The sequence below is a fragment of the Abramis brama genome (assembly GCF_963993115.1).
Source record: "Abramis brama genome assembly, chromosome: 20".
Classification (NCBI taxonomy): Eukaryota; Metazoa; Chordata; class Actinopteri; order Cypriniformes; family Leuciscidae; genus Abramis; species Abramis brama.
Window position 1 is genome coordinate 31,493,924 of NC_139982.1, and position 19,720 is coordinate 31,513,643.

General features: G+C 36.5%; 1 protein-coding gene across 1 annotated transcript in view; it reads left to right on the forward strand.

Moving 5' to 3' along the window:
• Positions 1-2,321: 2,321 nt before the first annotated feature.
• itga11b (integrin, alpha 11b) overlaps positions 2,322-19,720 on the forward strand; it is a 48,720-nt gene continuing 31,321 nt past the window's right edge. The window contains exons 1-8 of the mRNA XM_084094200.1: positions 2,322-2,446; positions 7,974-8,085; positions 15,560-15,669; positions 15,755-15,846; positions 16,408-16,522; positions 16,608-16,735; positions 18,328-18,476; positions 19,530-19,674. Coding sequence (XP_083950326.1) covers positions 2,404-2,446; positions 7,974-8,085; positions 15,560-15,669; positions 15,755-15,846; positions 16,408-16,522; positions 16,608-16,735; positions 18,328-18,476; positions 19,530-19,674 — 894 coding nt within the window. The 5' untranslated portion in view covers positions 2,322-2,403. The remainder of the gene's footprint in view (positions 2,447-7,973; positions 8,086-15,559; positions 15,670-15,754; positions 15,847-16,407; positions 16,523-16,607; positions 16,736-18,327; positions 18,477-19,529; positions 19,675-19,720) is intronic.

Here is a 19,720-nt window from a genome sequence, read left to right on the forward strand (position 1 = left end):
AAATGAAAACTAATAGCATTTTCACAAATATGTGTATATGTTTTGACTGAAGTGTGTATGTTTTGACTGAAGTGTGTAATTTTGCAAACAATCTAGGAATTATGCAAACTGAGTGTGGTGTTTGGATAATTGTGATTATATTTTGAAAAAAAGAACCCGGTTTTCAAAATTGCGTGTAAACAATTGAAAAAAACTGTAATAGATATATAAAAGGGCCCAAATCAGTTTATTGCGTTTTGGAACAATGGATCCAGAAAGACATGAAGGAAGAGGGATAAGAATGAGGAGGAGGAAGGGCAAGGACAAGAAGACAAGCAGTCTCAGATGAAATTCAAGCCACTCTAGTTGCACATGTCTTTATCATGTTTATGAGGGAGGCTGGGCTACGAGTAAGGCCAAATTTGAGTCGCTTCACCGTCGCCTCGAGAACCTTCAGGGAGGAGTGGTGGCAAACAAAATTCTATCACTGAATAAGAGACAAACATTTCCAATAGTCTTTGATGAGGTTTATTTTCTTGCAAGAAAAGGCCAGCAGTCGTACAGTCACACAGAGTGGCACAGAGTGTGACAGTGAAGGGAGGGCATCCTTTCTCCTTTATAGTCCTGACTCCAGAATGTTATCTTTCTAGGCGAATGATGGTATTTCAACCATATGTGGAACATTCTTAGACGTATCCATCATATTGTATCCTTGAGTGGAGGCTCTCCTGTCACGACCCAACACTCTTTACCATTCCAATACAATTCGAATTCCATATTAGAATATGGTTTGTGTGTGCTCTTTTACTGTCATATGTTGGTCACACACATCTTACTGTAAGTAAATATAAAAAAGAATTAGAGGAGAGAGTAAAAAAAAAAGAGTAAAAAAAAAAGAGTAAAACAGGAAAAAAAAATTTTTTTTGTGTGTGTGTGTGTTTTCTGTGTATGAATAAAAATGTGCCAATGTATCCACTGGTTGTGTCTTTTGTGTTCATCATGTGAAAAGGTTTGTGAGGAGGGGAACCACAAGCAACATAACTTACCAGTTTTGGAAATGTTGTTTTGAATTTATTGCACCAGTGTCTTAGACTATGTTGTAGTGTGTGTGATTTTGAGGGCTTGTGTGTCCTGTCTGAGGGCAAAGTTTGGTTTTTCAGCAAGAGTGAATGGTTTTGAGTGTAGAGCTTCATTTTGACCTGAAAATAGGATGTTTGGGGAATTGGGTGAGACGTTATGGATTTGTGTTTATAGTTTTGAGAATACGAGGCATAGTTTCAAGAAATGTGTTTAAGCAATCGAGAAAAACTGTAATATGCTTTCAGACAAACCACGTGTAAATTCATAAGTCGACACCATTGCTGAGTATTTTCTCTTTAAAACTGCAGTGAACCAAAGACAGTCTCAAAAACACGCTTTGAAATCGCTGGTGTTTCTGACGTCACAAACTACCTTGTAACCAATCAGATCAACGTGTGATCGACAACGAGTGGATCTCTGAGCTGAGTGAGTGGAGGCGGGGCTCATTTGCATATTCATAGAACTGTGCATACTAAATGAGGCAAGGGTGTCGAGTTACATTCAAGATATTTTAAGGCATGAAGAATTTTTTCAAAGATGTGTTTTAAGAGATAAAATGATTAACTACAGTTAACTGTACTTAAAAATTTAAGGCAGCAACTTTTTAAAAAATTTGTTGTATTTACACTGTAAAAAATTATATGATCAATAGGTTATGACCACATATGGTTTTACATTGCTTTAACTTGCCCAAAATAAGCAATTTTCAACAACAAAAAATTAACAAGTTAAACAAGATTCAGTTTCATGCACTTTAACTTAAAATGACTTACACATCCAAGTTGATTGTACAAATTTTATTTTAGTTTTGAATACTTCGAATATAATATTTTATAGTGCGGTGATTACATTACACAACTAATCCTAATCACTGTACTGTTTTTGTCCAGAGGTTTTAGCATGAAATTGAGTGTATAGATTCAAAGTAAAGCTTCATGTAACACGAGAGTAAACTTAAAGTCACAATTCTGATTTCTTGAGGTCTTTAAAGAGTGTAAATCACCATGTTATGGAAGTGCGTTGAGCTCTGCGGTGTTTCCCGACAGATGTGAAGTCCAGAGAGCTGAACATCTGGAGAGAGAGAGAGAGAGAGAGAGCAGTAAAAGCATGCGGGACGCTCCTAGAAAGCCCAGTCTGGTCTAATAAACACAGTTTACCGGTACCTGCTCCAAACTCTCTCTCTCTGTGCGAGTTTGAGGACGATCAGCCCGTTTTCAGCTCCTCCTTCTCAGATGTAGTTCTGCTGCGGTTCAGTCAGGTTCAGACCCGAGTGTGTGCTCTCGCTGTGAGGACCTCATGCACACACACACACACACACACACCGACTGATTCACGTATGAACTTATGGAGTACATCTTGCTGATGTGGATCGGCGCTCTGCTGCCAGGTGAGCCAGATTATGCATGATTGTCAGGTGTACACTGCAAAATATGATATTTTTATCTTGTTTTACAGTACAAATATCTAAATATTCTTAAATCAAGATACTGGAGAAGCAAATTGACTTTGCTTAGAACAAATATCTGCAAATGGGGTCAGAGAAATCAACTTAATTCAAAGGGAAAGCAAGTGTATATTTCTGACCCCACTAAGAGATACGCATAAATTCATTTTAAGACTTAACATCTGAAGGCATTTTGCTTCTCGAGTAAATCCATCTTGTACTACAGTATAGTCAACATTTAAAGTGGATCAAAAAAGTTGACAAGAACAGGTATTGTTCAAAATTCATTTGATGAAAGGTTTTGATCCACGTCAGATGTTGACGACTGTAGAAAACAAGACAAAAACACTGAGGAAGAAAGCATGTTTTGGGACAAAACAGTCTCAAAAAGTGAGATAAATCAGACTAAATCTCTGAAGTAATGATTTTTCTCGAATGGTTTCTCCTGGGAAATAATAACAGACCCAAATGAGTCACTATAGTTGTCATCCAGTGAGAGTATGAGGTTATATAATGAACGTGGAGCAGCTCAGGTAATTTGATGAGAAATTATATTGAGATTTGGCAGAGTTTGAGACAGTTTTTCTGAAACTCTAGAGGAGACGCATGTGAATACGTGTGCAAAAGCTAAATAAAAGATATTAAAGAGGTTTTTTCATTAACACCCGTGATAAAACAGTCATAATAGTTGTGCACTTTTCTAAATTCTGAGAAATTAAGTATTTGACATGTATACTGTAGATTTTAGTGAGTGTTGCTCGTGGTTTGGGGTCAAGTTGACCTCAAGTTCAGTAAAGTTAATCCTTTATTGCTTTGGGAACGACAGGTTGATAAAAAAGGAGGAATTACTGTGTGATCTTCAACCAGAACATCCAGATGGACTTTTAAGACCAGGATCAAACACACAATCTGGATCCACTTACACACTCACAGCACTCATCTAATGGACCTACACAAGCGGCCCTGTACTTTCTTACATTAGCATACATAGTGAGTCAGAAATTGATGAGAAGAATAAAACCATCTTCATTTGCCTGCATTAAAATAATAATAAAAAAGTTTGGGAACCATAAGATCCATCTCTCCTTTAGCGCTGCGTTTGCATGAAGCCTCCAGCAGAGGGCGCGGGTTTATTACACTGTTTACCTGCGTCTCTGAGCTCTTAAAACACTGTCATTTAAAAACAATATAAGTCTCAAAATGGAAAAAGTACGTCTGAGGCCAGATATTTTTAGGGAATGCTTTGGAAAAAGGACCTAAGTCCTGGCTAACTCCCATTAATTACAACTGGAGCCAACTTTAAAGTACAAATGCATGTGAAAGAACTTACGGACCGTATTTTGTTGTCACTGTGATGAATAACATATAACATATTAAAATTTAATCAATAACATAATTCAATTCGAATACTTGCGGTGATGTTTCTCGTTGTTTTCGTCGCCATGGTGAAGCTCCTGGAGAGCGCTCTGATTGGCTGATGATAACACAGGAAGTGTCTAGGGCCGGAGTTCTGGCGGGAGTTCTGGGCTGCGTTCAGCCCCGACAAAACGTTGCACAACGTTTTTTAAACAGAAACGGTGATGCGTTGAACACACTGTTCTGATGACGCAAGAGTTGCAACTATGGCAGCTGAGAAGGCCATTCTTTGTGTTCTTTGTGAAGAATTTTCAGAGCCTGATGAAGTCGGTATAAATATGTGTTTAATACTACAAAATATGCCCGATGTTACAGTTACTGCACTTGCCGCCCAGAACAAAAGAGAACATCCCAATCGAGTGAAGGGATTGCTGAAACTGAAATGGAAGCACACATCTTACCTAATTCAGACTAAAACACATCTATTTAGTCTCACATACTGACTTTATTTGTAGTTCATACTGTTTTAATACCCTGTATTTTCTTTCTCATTTTTAAGAAAAGCACTTAATTACCTTGTTTATTTCTATACCAAATGTCATACACTTGCAATGAAGCTAAAAATATAAACAACTACATCATTATGTTGATATCCTATATTTTTACAATAAAACTTACGACAAACATGTCTTCTAATATCCTCAGTTGTTGTGTATACCGAGCTGCATCGAACACATTTGTAAATTACTTTCCTTGAACCCATTGTGCGAGTTCACTTTAATACTGCAAGCTTTATATACATGTTGTTGCTGATTGGACTGCAGTTCTGACACACCCACCAAACAAGAGAAAACGTATCTCAAACCCCGTTGCACACCGGTGCACGCCGTTTCCAGGAAACATGACGTTCAACCCGGAAACCGTAGCAAAACGTTGCGCACCGTTTTGAACTTGAACATGCCCCTGATACGCGAGTACATAAACATCCGTCCGTCTGACAGATTAGAACCTACTTTTAGCTGGATCAAAACTCAGATACGGCTTTTCCAATATTTAATTTTGGGATACATAATTAATTATGCTCTCTTTAGTGATTGCACTGTAAAAAAAAAAAAAAAAAAAAAAAGATTGTCATAGCCTACTTGGTATTTGTCGTTTTTTCTAGCACAAACATCTAAATATTCTCAAATCAAGATACATTTACTTGAGATGCTAAATGGCTTAAGATATTAAGTCCTATTTTCTGAAAACACTCAAAAGTAAGTGAGTTTATTCATAAAATAAGAAAAATATCTGCCATTGGGGTCAGAAAAATACACTTTACTCAAAGGGAAAAGAAGACTTTTTTTTCTTCACTGGGATATTTTTTCTTGTTTTAAGCAAAAACTCACTTAATTTTTAACATTTTTCAGTAATTTCGACTTAAGTCATTTTGTTTCTCCAGTAAATGTATCTTGATGTTTAGATATTTGTACTAATACCAGACAGATACTACTTTTTTTTGCAGCGTGGATCTCAAAATCATGTGTCTTGTTATGGAGAAGTTCTGTTTCTTTATTAAGTGATCAGACATATGATGATTTTCACCTGTTGGACAGTAAAACAGGTGGGGAAGCACTGAATGAGGGATATGAGCCATATCTAGAGACTTGGATGAGTCAGAAGAGCCACTTGTTCAATAACTCAGAAATAAGAGCGCTTTCCCAGAATCCTTTTGTGAAGACTTTACCATCCTGGAATCTTACGCAGTCACTTGCCATGTGAGTGTAATGTCTGGTTCGGTTCATTTCTGGCCCAAAGTGTGGGTCATGGATTCATTTCTCATCTGAGCCAGAACCGGTCTGAAGCCACTGCGATAAATAAATCCAATTCTGGCGACCCGACTGGATATTTTTGTCTCAATCTAATTGAAATGTATGCATTTTACCTAATAAATATATATATATATATATATATATATATATATATATATGCAGTATGCAATAAGGTTGCTCACTTAGTTTTTAGACAGATTAACATCTTATTTGGGTAATAAAGCAGCCCTGAGATGATCTGAGAGCTACTGTTTGGATTAAAACATGTGAATCACACGTGAAAAATGACTCTAATGTCACCAGATCCTCTCAAGAATCCAGAGCATCTGAGCGCATGACATTCGTTATAGTCATTAGTATAGTAAAGTGACTATTTTAGCCACAGGTCTCGGCTGGTTTCGCAATAACAAGGAGCGATTGGCTCATATTTCCCGAGATGGGTTATTAAAGAAGTGTTATGGGTTTTTGTTACTGTTGTTAACTAAAACTATTAAAAATAGTTAAAAAAACTATTTAAAATGAACTAAGTACTAAGATTACTAATAAAATTTGCAGGTACATGCACAGATAGACCCCAAGTGATGCTCAAGCGCCTGCCCTTTTTGGTCTCTGACTAAATAAGTGCCCTTTTTGCAAGACATTTTTTATTTTATATTTTAGGTTTTTTTAGTGCATGGCGTCAATTCTCATTGATTCACGTCTCTCTGATCTGCATTCACTGGTGACAATCAATAGTTTTTACCCTAAGCTTTGGCGTTGTTTTTCATTGCTGTCAGATTAAACCACGATTAAAATAGCCTAACTTAGACAATAACCCTCCATTAAGCTTAACAAGCAAGATAATCTGGCATTGGCATAAAATAGCGTTGTGCCTTATCGGAAATGCCACCAAAATGAACAAAAACGCCTATGAAGATGTGAATTGTTATTGTAAATGAGATATTTTAAAGTTTTTCCTTGAAAAAAAAATTTCTTCATGGCTTAAAATATTTTGAATGTAACTCGACACCCTTGCCTCATTTAGTATGCACGGTTCTATGAATATGCAAATGAGCCCTGCCTCCACTCATCACTCAGCTCAGAGATCCACTGGTTGACGATCACACGTTGATCTGATTGGTTACAAGGTAGTTTGTGACGTCAGAAACACCAGCGATTTCAAACCGTGTTTTTGAGACTGTCTTTGGTTCACTGCAGTTTTAAGGAGAAAATACTCAGCAATGCTGTCGACTTATGAATTTACACATGGTTTGTCTTACTAGAACTACAAATAGCTACAATTTTATTGGCCTAGATCAGTTGTATTCTCTCTAAAATTAGGCTTTAGAGGTTCACAGTTCTTCTCTAAACCCTCAAAGTGTATTTAACCCAGAACATATAGAGCGACAGTCTCCAAAACACAAAGATTGTGAATATGAGAAATACATTTCCATTCCCTTTTCATCCTGGATCTCTTTCTTTATAGGACTTTCATCCTGCCGAGAAAAAGAGAAGAATACAGAGGAAATGTGACTGACCCATTTTCTCTTTTTTTCCTGCATAAGGAGAAACGTTTCCCCAGGAAATTAAACTTGAAAGGCGATGTGATATCACCACATTCAAGTGACCTTCCCCGATAAACATTTAAATGAAATCCAGAGGCACTTACTGTTGAGATGTCCAATCCAGATCCCGAGGGAATGGGAATAGACCATCACAGGACAGATAATCCCCTTGCCGATGGTGTTTAGCCATTATCTTTCATTATCTTTCATGTGCTCTGATTGACTCTTTATCATCTTTGTGCACCATGTGAGATAAATTGTGCCTCTTTAGAGTAGAATCAGCGTTCCTTAGGCGTATTGCAACATACAGACTTTTTATCAGTGACTTAATCTTAATTTGATTTATGCCAAAAATGACACTACACTGCAAAAAGTGATTTTCTCATTTTCCAGGACAAATATCTAAGCATCTTAAATCAATATGCATTAACTGGAGAAGCAAAATAACATAAAATGCATTAAAATTCGTGAGTTTATATTTAAAACATGAAGAAGAAGAAAAAAATCTTGCCAATGGGGTCAGGAAAACTTGATTCAAAGGGAAAACAAGTTTATTTTTCTTCACCAGATGGTGGATATTTGCATTTGTTTTAAGCATAAAGTCTTTAAGTTTTTAACCAGCATGCAATGCATCCCGAATCATTTGCACTCAAGATATGAATTATTCCTCAAGTCACTTCTAATAATCTATGGAACGGTCTGCAAATGAAGTATTCAACATGAATCCAATCAAAAAGCTGTGTTTGTTTATTTCAGGGCCACGGACTTGCTTTAATATTGACACAAGACATGCAAAAATCATCAAGGGTTCGAAAGAGGCTCAGTTTGGATATACGGTTCAACAACACGAGGCCGATGGGCAGAAATGGTAAGACTAGCATGTTCAGGAAAACATTTCTTCTGTCAGCCAGTCCATATAGAGCAAAGAGAAAACCAGTTCTGTCTGAAAACCTGATTGCAACCTTGAATTTATATTCTCAGTTTGAGTTTCATAGGCCTGAGAAAACATTCCCATGAAGCATTGCAAACATGTATTTCAAAATATGCATGTATGTTTTATAAGTATTTAGAGGGTGTAGGGACACTGACATTCACAGCGCCTCATGGAAGTGGGCGGAGCTAACTAGATCTTACTAGATCTAACTAGAACTTCAACTCTATGATTGGTGGAATGTTCTGTACAGCATCATGGGTAATGTAGTTTTTCCACCGTGAATTCTGCTGTTAAACGATTGTTTTAAAAACTAAGTTGAAATAATGCGAATGACATCTTCAACAGAAGCAAATACCTTCGATTAACGATCTCGTAGCTCACAGTAAGGTTGTCTTTTTATAAGTTATCGTTAAAAATACATTTTCCTAAGAGGACTTCCAGAACCTGACTGTTGCACTCAATTGCTGTCTATTAGAGACAATCAAGATGTTTTTTTAGAAATGCAGAACTTCAGCAATCATATTCTTCATGAATACTTCCATCCATGATTATTTTTCCACGATGAAATACTGTTGTGAAATGCAATCGCGCGCACAGACACACATCAGCGCGCTGCTGTCTGCTGGCACACACACAGTCTCAGAATCGACCTTGAAACTCTCCCAGCTGTGAGATGGATCACTCTCGCTGAAGTAAATCAAACCGTGCTTCTCCTGACGCCACGTTATTCAGCCGCTGATTTCTGCAAGGATTCATGGGAAATGAGAGAAGCAATAAACAAAACCGTTCACAATGAAAAATAATGACAGAAGTTTTATGAATCTGGTAGCAAGTGAGTCATTGCAGATCATAATTGTGGAATTTTTTTTCTTGGAAATTCAGTATTATGAATTTAAATTCTTAGAGAGTCAAGTAGGTTTACAGATGCAATAATGCACATTGCATAGTGCTAATTTAGCAAACAGTGCAAATGTGTAAGGCTGATTACATGATAATGTTGATCATGGCAACATATTTTCAGTGTTACTAAGTAATTATTTACTTTTCCCTTTAAAAAGCAAAGTATAAGGGTTTACTCTTAATTTTTCTGTAATTTAATTACAGTTCTGATGTAATTGAATTAAATGCTGCATAGACAACAGAACAATTCAATAATCTGCAATTAACATAAAAATTCAACGGCTGTAACGGCTTATTAATGTAAATTTCTCCCTTTAAATACTTTGGTCAGTTCAAGAATAATTGATGCAATTTTATATTATTCATTTGAAAGAATTAAAAGTGCAGTTTCATTTCTAACGGGTCGATGTTTTAGGGATTTAGGAAGTAATTAGCACTAGTAATGCGATATTTTGACAGTGCAGTAATCTAATTACACTGTTGAAGATGTAATTAGCAGCTAGTAATTAATTACTTTTTTAGAGTAATTTAACCAACGTTGCATGTTTTTACATTACTTTAACTCGTCCAAATAATTTAAGCAAATTTTAACTTTTTATGTTGCATTAGATTCAACTCGATTTTTTTAAAAAGTCAGATTAATATAATTTAAGTTGAAATGACTTGTAATGCCAATTTGATTATACTTAAATTTAAGGCAGCAACTAAACTTAAGATTTTAAGATGAAATAGGTGGACATTTTTTTCCACTGTAGTAAAAATAAACTGGTATTTTTATAGTATTAAAAACAAACAAATAAAAACAAAACGTATTTTCCAACATAAAAATATGACCCACCGCAAAAGTTAATCATTTTTACTTTTCTTTGACAAAGGCTTTTGTAGATATTTTATCAATAATATTTCTTAATCCCAAATATAAAATGTGTTTATTTTGCACCCAAAAAAGTGGGTAATTTATTTTTAGTTTTAAATATTTTTCCACCGTATTTGCCATTGGTCAGATAAACAATAATCCCACCCCAGACTCACATCATTGGTTGAGTCAGAAGTTGACAGATAAATGCTTTGAAAGAGTCACCGAGACTATGTCTGAAACTCATCCAGATTACATTCATTCTACACTGAATTAATAAAAAAATGTATCGGAAGTGGTTGCATTAAGTTGATTTTACCTACATTTAAACAAATGCATTAAGTTGAACTAAAATTGATTAAGTTCAACTTAATGCATTTGTTTAAATGTAGATAAAATCAATTGAATACAACCACTTACGACAAAAAATTATTAATTTCAACAAATCATTTTTTTTCAGTGTATATAGAACATGCTTTTTTTAGTGGTCGCGAATTACTTATTCAAAATAAGTATCTATTCAAGAGAGTATGCGATTTCGAGGCAGCCGATGTTTCACACTTTAGAAAGCCAATCAAAGAATGACTGACTAATAGTGACTGAACATTGTAAATCATGTGCGAAAATATACCAGCTTTAGGTAGACCACAATGTTAATCATAAAGCAAATTGCAGCATGGCGTATAATGACGTTACTGTAACCCAGCCGACTATGTTAAAACTAATCAATTAGTCCTAAACCATTACATGGTCACAGTTTACAGCCTTTAAAACAGGGTATTGTTTCAGACTCGTAAAAGCCCAGACACACAAAACAATACACACCATAAACCAAACTCCCACTGTCCCAAAACCTCCAAATCCGGACGTCAGCTTCCTGTTTTTAATCCCGGGGTTCGTCATCACTGGTGAATAACTCGTGGTCCCCCAGCATTGAGAAATCTGGGGGCCTTTGATGTGCACAGGTAAATAAGTGGAAAGTATTTGCACTTGTCCCGACCCGTCTACGAGCGCTGGCAAATGTGTGTTTTGTGGCTTGTAATTCCCAAGCCTCCTCCTGTGCATCAAGACAAACACGTGTGGCGCGGTTTTCCTCCTGGAATCTGATTTACCCTGCAGGAACCAAGAGGAATGTTGTTTTTCAGTTTTTGGCTTTAAAGAATGTCACTTAAATGAAGTCAAAGGACTGTTTTGCTTCATCTACTAATGGGTATAAATACTTTTAGTTCTTGAAAACTATCATCTCTCTGCATCTGAAATTTGTTGCAGAACTATTCAATGCTGTTCAGATTATGAACAACATCTGTGTATATTTCAGAGCAGACGGGTTTCTAGATAATGTCATTAGCATGTGCTTTTTATCTGAAGTGACGTGAAGTACAATTATGACGGCTCCTGGAGGAACGCAATGTTCCTTCAAATCCAATATTTAGGACTGACTGTCTGCAAGTGCTGACATTGGATCCATTTGTTCAGACAGTCAATATTAAGTCAGTTCCCCTTGAATCCGAATAAATTCTTGAATTATGTTGCACTTTAAAATCTTGAATTAATGATATCTGCAATTCATTCATGCTGGTTCTGTTCTGTTTCCCCTAAGAGGGGTTATCGCTGCTCTCCAGAGGTGTAAAAAGTACTCAAAAATGTTACTCAAGTGAAAATACAAGTACTGAGGGAAAATTTTACTCAATTAAAAGTAAAAGTATCTGGCCAGAATCGTACTTGAGTAAAAGTAAAAAAAAGTACCACATTAAAACTGTACTTGAGTATTAAAGAAGTAAAAGTAACAGCAAGAATGAAAACTAGAGATTCTTGTTTAAGCTTTTAATCTCTAAACATGCTTTAAACAATCCACTAAACATGCTTTTACCACTAATGTTCTACCTCCATTTTCTTCCACTAATTGACTGTTATAATATCTCTAATTTTGATGCGACAAGATGCGACATGACGTCACTCCCAAAGGACCAATGAACATGTCTGACCAATTTCATGGAATGTGAAAACGAATCTCATTGGCAGAATAAATAACATTTAAATTAAACTGGGCATCAGCGCAATTCAATTGGTTTGGTAATAGCAAGGGAAAATAGAATGAAGTGATCTCCAAAAAAGAAGTACTTTTTGACTATAAATAAAATTGTAAGGAGTAAAAATAACTTTTTTTTTTCTTAAAAAATTGAATTAAGTAAAAGTATTGATTTTTTATTGTACTCAAGTAAAGTAAAAATCCCCAAAAATAATACTTAAGTACAGTAATCAAGTAAAATTACTCAGGTATTTTACACCTCTGCTGCTCTCCCTGCTTTTATTCATCGCCCAGAACCATACCGCCAATCCACACTGTATGCAATTGCTAATCGTATTTGACGATATTGCAACTAATACTAATTTGATCATACTTTTCAAACTGTGATGCATTTCGAAAATTAAATCTCAGACCATTGTGTTTGTAAAAACCATCGTTTTTTGCGGTTCAGACTTCAAATGCATAAACGGATTTGAGTCAGGCACGATTGTGCCTGAGGCGAAAATACACTCATAATGAATTGCACCTGCTGTTAACCTTCATATGCTGTCTGCATTGTTTTAGTGCACAATTCAAAAGATAAATTATGCAAATTAGGGGGTGGTCCAAATACAATTGGCTGTTTTAGTAGAGTGTATATATATAATACTAACGGCTCTTTTAAACCAAACACGGTTTGCTTTTCAGTAAATGCATGAACTTGAAATGCAATGCAAGTTACTTTGGATAAAATGCATAAATCTAAATGCAAACAGGCCAAACTTTTGTGAACAAGGTGCGTTCTATAATAAGCCTCATTTGCATAGGAAGGAAGTGTGTTTGTGCTGAAAAGAAAAGAAAAAAAGAGAATGACTTACTTTAAAGTACAGTGTGATGTTTTAATCACAACTGTTTAGTGAACTGTTGTAAAGTTGTAGTTTATCAATCAACCTTAATGGCGTTTTGGGTTTTATATACTGCATGTATGATTTTTTAACTTGAAATGAAAATGTTTATTTTGTGCAAACTTAAATTGAATGTGCTATGAAAGCTAATCAGAGTGAATAGAAGCGTTTTCACTGTTTCTCCACCATAATGCACATATAAATGGCAAAACTACTTATTTAAGTGTTTGCTTGAATACTCATCGGTTGTTTAGGCTGAGAAAGATGAACCATCATCTTTTCAGATGTTGATCTCCAATTTATTCTGAAAACCCTGGCATATGTTGTATTAGCATCGGATGGCCTGGAAGAAAAAGACCAGACGTTCTTCAAATAAATTTGCCTCAGGATAGACTAAACCTTCACTACGGGTGCCAAAGAGTAACAGTACATTCCAATAATGACTGATGTTCAGAGCGCTGTGCATTGTGGGAACTGAGAGCGCTGCATATACCAAAAAAACAAACAAATGCAATCCATCATGTGTCTTAAAACAAAAACAACCCCTACTATGGTACTTTAGAGCATAGTGCTGAAAGATTACCATACTTGTTTACCATGGCATGCCGTAAAATAATTTCCCTTCTGAAAAGACTAGTTTAAACCACTTTTAGTCTGCTGCTATTTATAGGTTTTATATTTTTATATTTTATATTTATAGGGGGGGGGGGGGGGGGGTCATATTGACAGTATGACAAGACTGCGGATTGACTGACAGCAGTGTTTTGTGCAGGTCGCAGTGGGAGAAGAGGAATGTAAACATTAACATGGATGGATCTCACAGGCCAAACTGTGGGATGTGGTTTTGTCGTCGTAGTTCTTAACGTCTTGATCTCGAAGTGAACAGCATTACTGAGTTTTGCTGTTGGTTTCTGGTATTGGCTCTGTCTCAAACGTATACCTCAGAAGCTGGAAAAATCTGCTTAGCGATTCTTTGCTGCTGGGCTCATGTAGAGTTTTCTTCCCATCAGGGAGTGAATGACTTCGACTGGAACGCTGCTGGAATGTTGAACTTGTGATCCTGTTTGTGTTTCTCATAAAATGACTGTTTGGACTGATCTGCTACCGTTATACTTTAGCTGGAGTGCAAAACTTATCTCCATGATGCTAGGGTGTTGCTAGAGGTTGATATTGTATTTTTGATGGTTTTCAAGGTGGTTGTCAAAAGGCTTAGTTTTATAATTCAATACATTTTAATTAAGCATGATGCATGACTACAGAATACATCAAACAATTAAACCTGATCAAATAAAGCATGCTGTGTAAACATACCCTCTGGTGCTCTTCGGTCGTTTTGCGTTTTTAGAATTTTTTACTTTATCGTAATGGTATGAAACGCGGTAAAGGTTTTGGCACTTGTGTCACTATGTGAACACAAAAAAACAAAATCATGGACATGATTCGAAAAGGTTGAATTGTCCTGAAAAAAATAGTCACACTTGTGCTCCTCACGGTCAAAAATGAGCGCATTGAATGGGAGACGAATTTCATCTAGTGGAAGCGTTCGGTACTGCGGCCAAACAACATCTGACTGAAAGCTCATTTATTGAGATATCAACCTCAAATTTAGAACATAATATGTTTAGATTTATGGCTTAGATTTTCTTGCAGATTTAGGGCCCTATTTTAACGATCTGAAACGCAAGTATCAAACGCGAAACGCAAGTAACTTTGTGGGCGGATCTCGCAAATCTAAAATGTGTTGGTCTGAAGTAGCTTCATTACTCATAGGTGTGGTTTGGGCGTAACGTGAAATAAACCAATCAGAGCGTCATCTCACATTCCCTTTAAGAGCAGGCGTGCTTGTTCCATGGCGGATTGCTATTATAACGGCGGATTTGCCAGGAGCGGTTCACAGCCGAGGAGACCGACGTTCTCGTCAGGGCTGTAAAACACAGAGAAGTGACATTGGGGATGGAGAAACACACCCAGATTAGCTTCGGTTAAACAGGCGTATAATAATTTGGGTAAATGTGTAAGCTAGATTTATGCCTATTTTTTCACATCTTCATGGACACCACAATGATTTTCCTCATGTGGAATATTTTTCTTGTAATTATGTATGGTTTGCAAAAATGAAAACTGCTGCGTCTGTGTGTAGATGAGAGAAGCAAAGTGTATGTGCGTTTCTGCACACGCGACATTATGGCCAAGCATGCGCCCTTAAAATAAATTTACAGACGTGCGTCTGTGGAGGGAAAAGTCCGCTGTGCGTCGGGTGCAAAATAGGAATGATACATGCATCGGTATACAAAGGCAATTGGGCTGGGTGCAAGATAGGGCCCTCAGAGTTAAACATGTTTTTGAAAATATACATTTCATATAAAAATTGAAAATAGTATTTTTATGCATTATTCATAACAATAAACATAACATTCTGTAACTTTTTAAAACTTTTTTTATTTCAGCAATAATCTCTGCCAAGTGTTGTATTTGAAAAGAGATCAAACTTAAGTCTGTGCTCTAAAGCATTCAAGATTTACGAGAGTTAAATTAAATAAAATGTTCAGGTCTATGCTCAAAAAGTGAATAAATTGATTATTGATACAGCGTAAATATAATTTTAGTACGATAAAATTAAAAACATTATTGAACTAAAATACAGTACATTTCATTGAAGAAAAATAATACAATTCTGTCTTTTTTGACCGACATTCGAAGAGCACCAGAGGGTTAAGAAACTATTTTCTTGAATTTCAGGCTCTTAGTAGGAGCTCCCTTTGAGAAAAGCGGTGAACATCAGACAGGTGACGTCTACAGATGCCCACTAGACAGAAAACCAGCAACAAACTGCACACGACTGCATCTAGGTATCACATGACCAATCGGACACCGCAATATTAAGGCAGATTGCAACAAAACATTTTGTGATATTTTTTCTCTGGACTTTTCAAGGAAAGATATCCCTAAACAACGTGTCCGAACGCAAAGAGAAAATGAGGTTGGGAATGACTCTCACCTCCAACCCCAAGGATAACAGCTTTGTGGTAATATGCATGTTCACTTTGCAGACTATTTTACTACTATTTTACTTTTTCAATAAAGTAAAGCTGCCTGCACAATGAATCTCTCATTTATGTAATTGTTTGTTATAATGATAAGATTTGCGAGCGTGCAGAACTCAGAATTTGTTCAGTGCTAACTTAAAACACCTCTGATTGGCCATTGCATTCAAGAGATCGACAGATAAGTTTGTGATTGGCTACATTGCTCAACGCTGCAAAAACATGCTGTAAATAGAAACCTTTGACGGTCTCCAGAGCTCAAACAAAGACACACATTGGATCGCCAATATGCTATTATTACAGAGAATATTAAATGTTCATGTTAGTTCACAGTGCATTAACTAATGCTAACAAGAAGTATTAGTAAATGTTGAAATGAACTAACAAAGATTAATAAATGCTGTATACGTGCAGTTCATTATTAGTTAATGTTAACTAAGAAATCTTATTGTATAAAGTGTTACCAAATAATTTCATATTTTTTCATAAAAATGCTGAATGCACAAATGGGTTGTGAACAGTTTCATGCTGACTGTGTTTCAGGCATGTGGGCCGCTGTGGTCGTACGAGTGTGGAAGTTCTTACTACAGCACGGGCATCTGTTCAAGAGTCGACGGCAGCTTCAACTTCACCCACAGCATCGCTCCGGCCTTTCAAAGTAAAGTCAGACTCTTCACTGATGAAGCTTCTTGGAGTAATCCGCTTTCATCACATGCATTCTGACAGCATCAGTTTCTCCACAGGATGCGAGACATACATGGACATAGTGATTGTGTTAGATGGATCCAACTCCATCTATCCCTGGTATGAGGTTCAGGATTTCCTGATAAATGTGCTACAGAAGTTTTACATCGGTCCAGGACAGATCCAGGTGCGTCTGAATTATCACCTGGAAAATCAGTTTGGACTGTTCTGACTTATGATTTATGAAGGCGTTGGGTTGTACAAAAACAGCACTTACCACTGCTCTCGTGATTCTCCGTACTTCAGTCAAAATACTGCAAATAAATCTGATGATTTAAGAAAATAGACACATTTTAATAGAATATTAATGATGATGCAAAATGATGATGCAATATCTACATTTTTTATTTATTTCTGTTTCATGCATTACAGTTACTAAAGGCTGGACTACACTACACGACTTTTCAAATCGGAACAAATATTAAAACACCAGATATTATACACTTGCCGACTTAGAATCACACACACGATCTTTCAAGTCATTCCGAACGCAACAAACTCACACAAAATGGGGAGCTTGTTGATAGGAGACACATGACAAATGTAAACAATATGGCTGCGTTGGAAATCGCAAACTTTCCTACTATATAGTAAGCAAAAAACAGTGTGTGACAAAAGAAGTATGTCCGAATTCACAGTACTTATAAAACAGTAGGAAAAAAGTACTCGGATGAACTATTACTTTCAGCAAGATTCTGAAGTGTGAATACGATGGACACTTTACTATCCCATGAGGCCACGGGAGAGGATTTGTGAATGACAGTGAAGCAACGCAACTGCTGGTAGGTCACATGATAATGACAACATGGCAGATGTAGTACGTCCTATTACATTCATACTATACACACTCATTCTATATAGAACATACTTATTTAACGTTCGTTAAGTAATTACTTAGTCAAAATAAGTACCTACTCAAGAGAGTTTCGGATGTAGCCACAGTACTCGGACTTACTACTCTTTTGGCGAACTGTTTTTCGCATACTATATAGTAGGGAAGTATTTCATTTTGGACGCAGTATATGTTTTAAAATCGGCCAAAATATTTTTCACATCTCTGGTCTCCGATGACTGGATAGAAATCAAGCGTAGTGTCAGTTCTGGCAGGTCATGTTAGTCAAGCTCGCATCAGCTGATCCACGTCTACCTATAGGAATACGACGCCCATCACTGTATACATATATAAGCTCCTTCAGTATTATCAGCAGCGATCGCGTTTCTCAGGAGCGAATTACCCTCCTCCCTCCCCAGCTCCACCTGTCTTCAGTCAGGATTTGGCATTCTGGTTCCCCTTGAACTGAACCCTATGTTGTACTTTAAAATCTTGAATTAATGATATCTACATACATACATGTTGGTTCTGTTCTGTTTACCCTAAGCGGGGTTATTGCTGCTCTTATCCATGCTAGGCTGCATGGATGCGTAGGAAGTTCTTGTCCAGAACAGAACCATACCGCCAATCCAAACTGTATGCTAATTGTCAATAGTATTTGACGATAGTGGTCCTGACAGAATCATATTATTAAAAAAAAAAAAAAACACATGGTCTGTGCCCATCATACACTACGCGAGTTCGAGAAAACTAGCATTGAATCTGGACCAAAATCATGTAGTGTATTCCAGCCTTAAGTTGAACAACAGAATTTGACAAGAGTGTGTCATGTAAAAGCAAGTATAATAGATGATGCATCTCACCTGGTGTTGTGTCCCGTTGTCCAGGTAGGTGTGGTGCAGTACGGGGCCCGGGTAGTGAACGAGTTTCGGCTGGATGATTTCCGTACGGTTGATGAGGTTGTAGCAGCGGCTAAGAACATCGACCAGCGAGGCGGAGAGGAGACGCGAACGGCTCTCGGGATTAATGCGGCTCGGTACACTGGCATGTTTGTGTTTTGTCTGTCTTCCATCTTCCAAACTCCTGCGCATCATTATTTACAATGGAAATAAGGCAAATCAAATGAGTTGAAATTGCACAAATCACAATAAAGCGAAGCGTCATTTTGGATCAGCTAACAGAAATAATATTAATCTGGGAAATGTATATAAATTACATCCATTTGTACCAATTAATTGAATTATAATCAAAGCTCAAGTACTAATCGTCATTGTATCAGGTTTCTAGTTCAAGCAAGATAGCTTCATGTTACTTTTTTGGCTTAACTCAATGATTTCAAGTTAAAAGAACATGTGTTATTAATTGTTCAGGAGACTTGTTAATTGTTCTATTATGTTCCATATTATGGCAAGCCGTTTTAGCTTAAATTGTATCCAGCGTTACCTGTCGTAATTGCATTTTTACTAGTAAGAATTAAATTAGAGAGCTCTACAATTCAATTCTTACTAGTAGCAATTACAATTAGAGAGCTCTCTTATTCAGTTATTATTAGTAACAATTCCAATTAGAGAGCTCTACAAATGAATTTTTACTAGTCATATGTCTCCATTGACTTCCATTCATTTTTAATTACGGAGCTCTACAATTGAATTGTTACTAGTAAGAATGCAATTGCAGAGCTCTTTAATTAAATTACAGAGCTCTGCAATTATACATATCTTTAATTTGTTTTTTTTACTAGTAAAAATTAAATTAGAGAGCTCTGTAAATGTAATTCTTACTAGTAATAATTGAATTGTAGAGCTCTCTAATTGGAATTGTTACTAATAATAATTGAATTAGAGAGCTCTGTATATGTAATTCTTACTAGTAATTGAATTGTAGAGCTCTCTAATTGAATTCTTACTAGTAAAAATGCAATTATGACGAGTAACGCTGGGTACAATTTAAGCTAAAACGGCTTGCCAGTTATTTAAAATAGTTGTTTTTTAGGGGGTTAATACTGTGGTATTTTGAATCAAAGTCAGACCAAGATTTATTTTTTGAGTGTGATTCACTCATTTACACTGTGTATGTGTATTTATAACAGAACTCAAGCATTCAAACAAGGAGGTCGTCCAGACGCTAAGAAAGTCATGATTGTCATCACTGATGGAGAATCGCATGACAGCCCAGACCTACAGAAAGCCGTGGAAGAAAGTGAGAAGGATAATATCACCTTGTATGGTATTGCGGTGAGTTACTGCTTCTTTCCAGTAAAATCCTCCAGATGTTATTCAG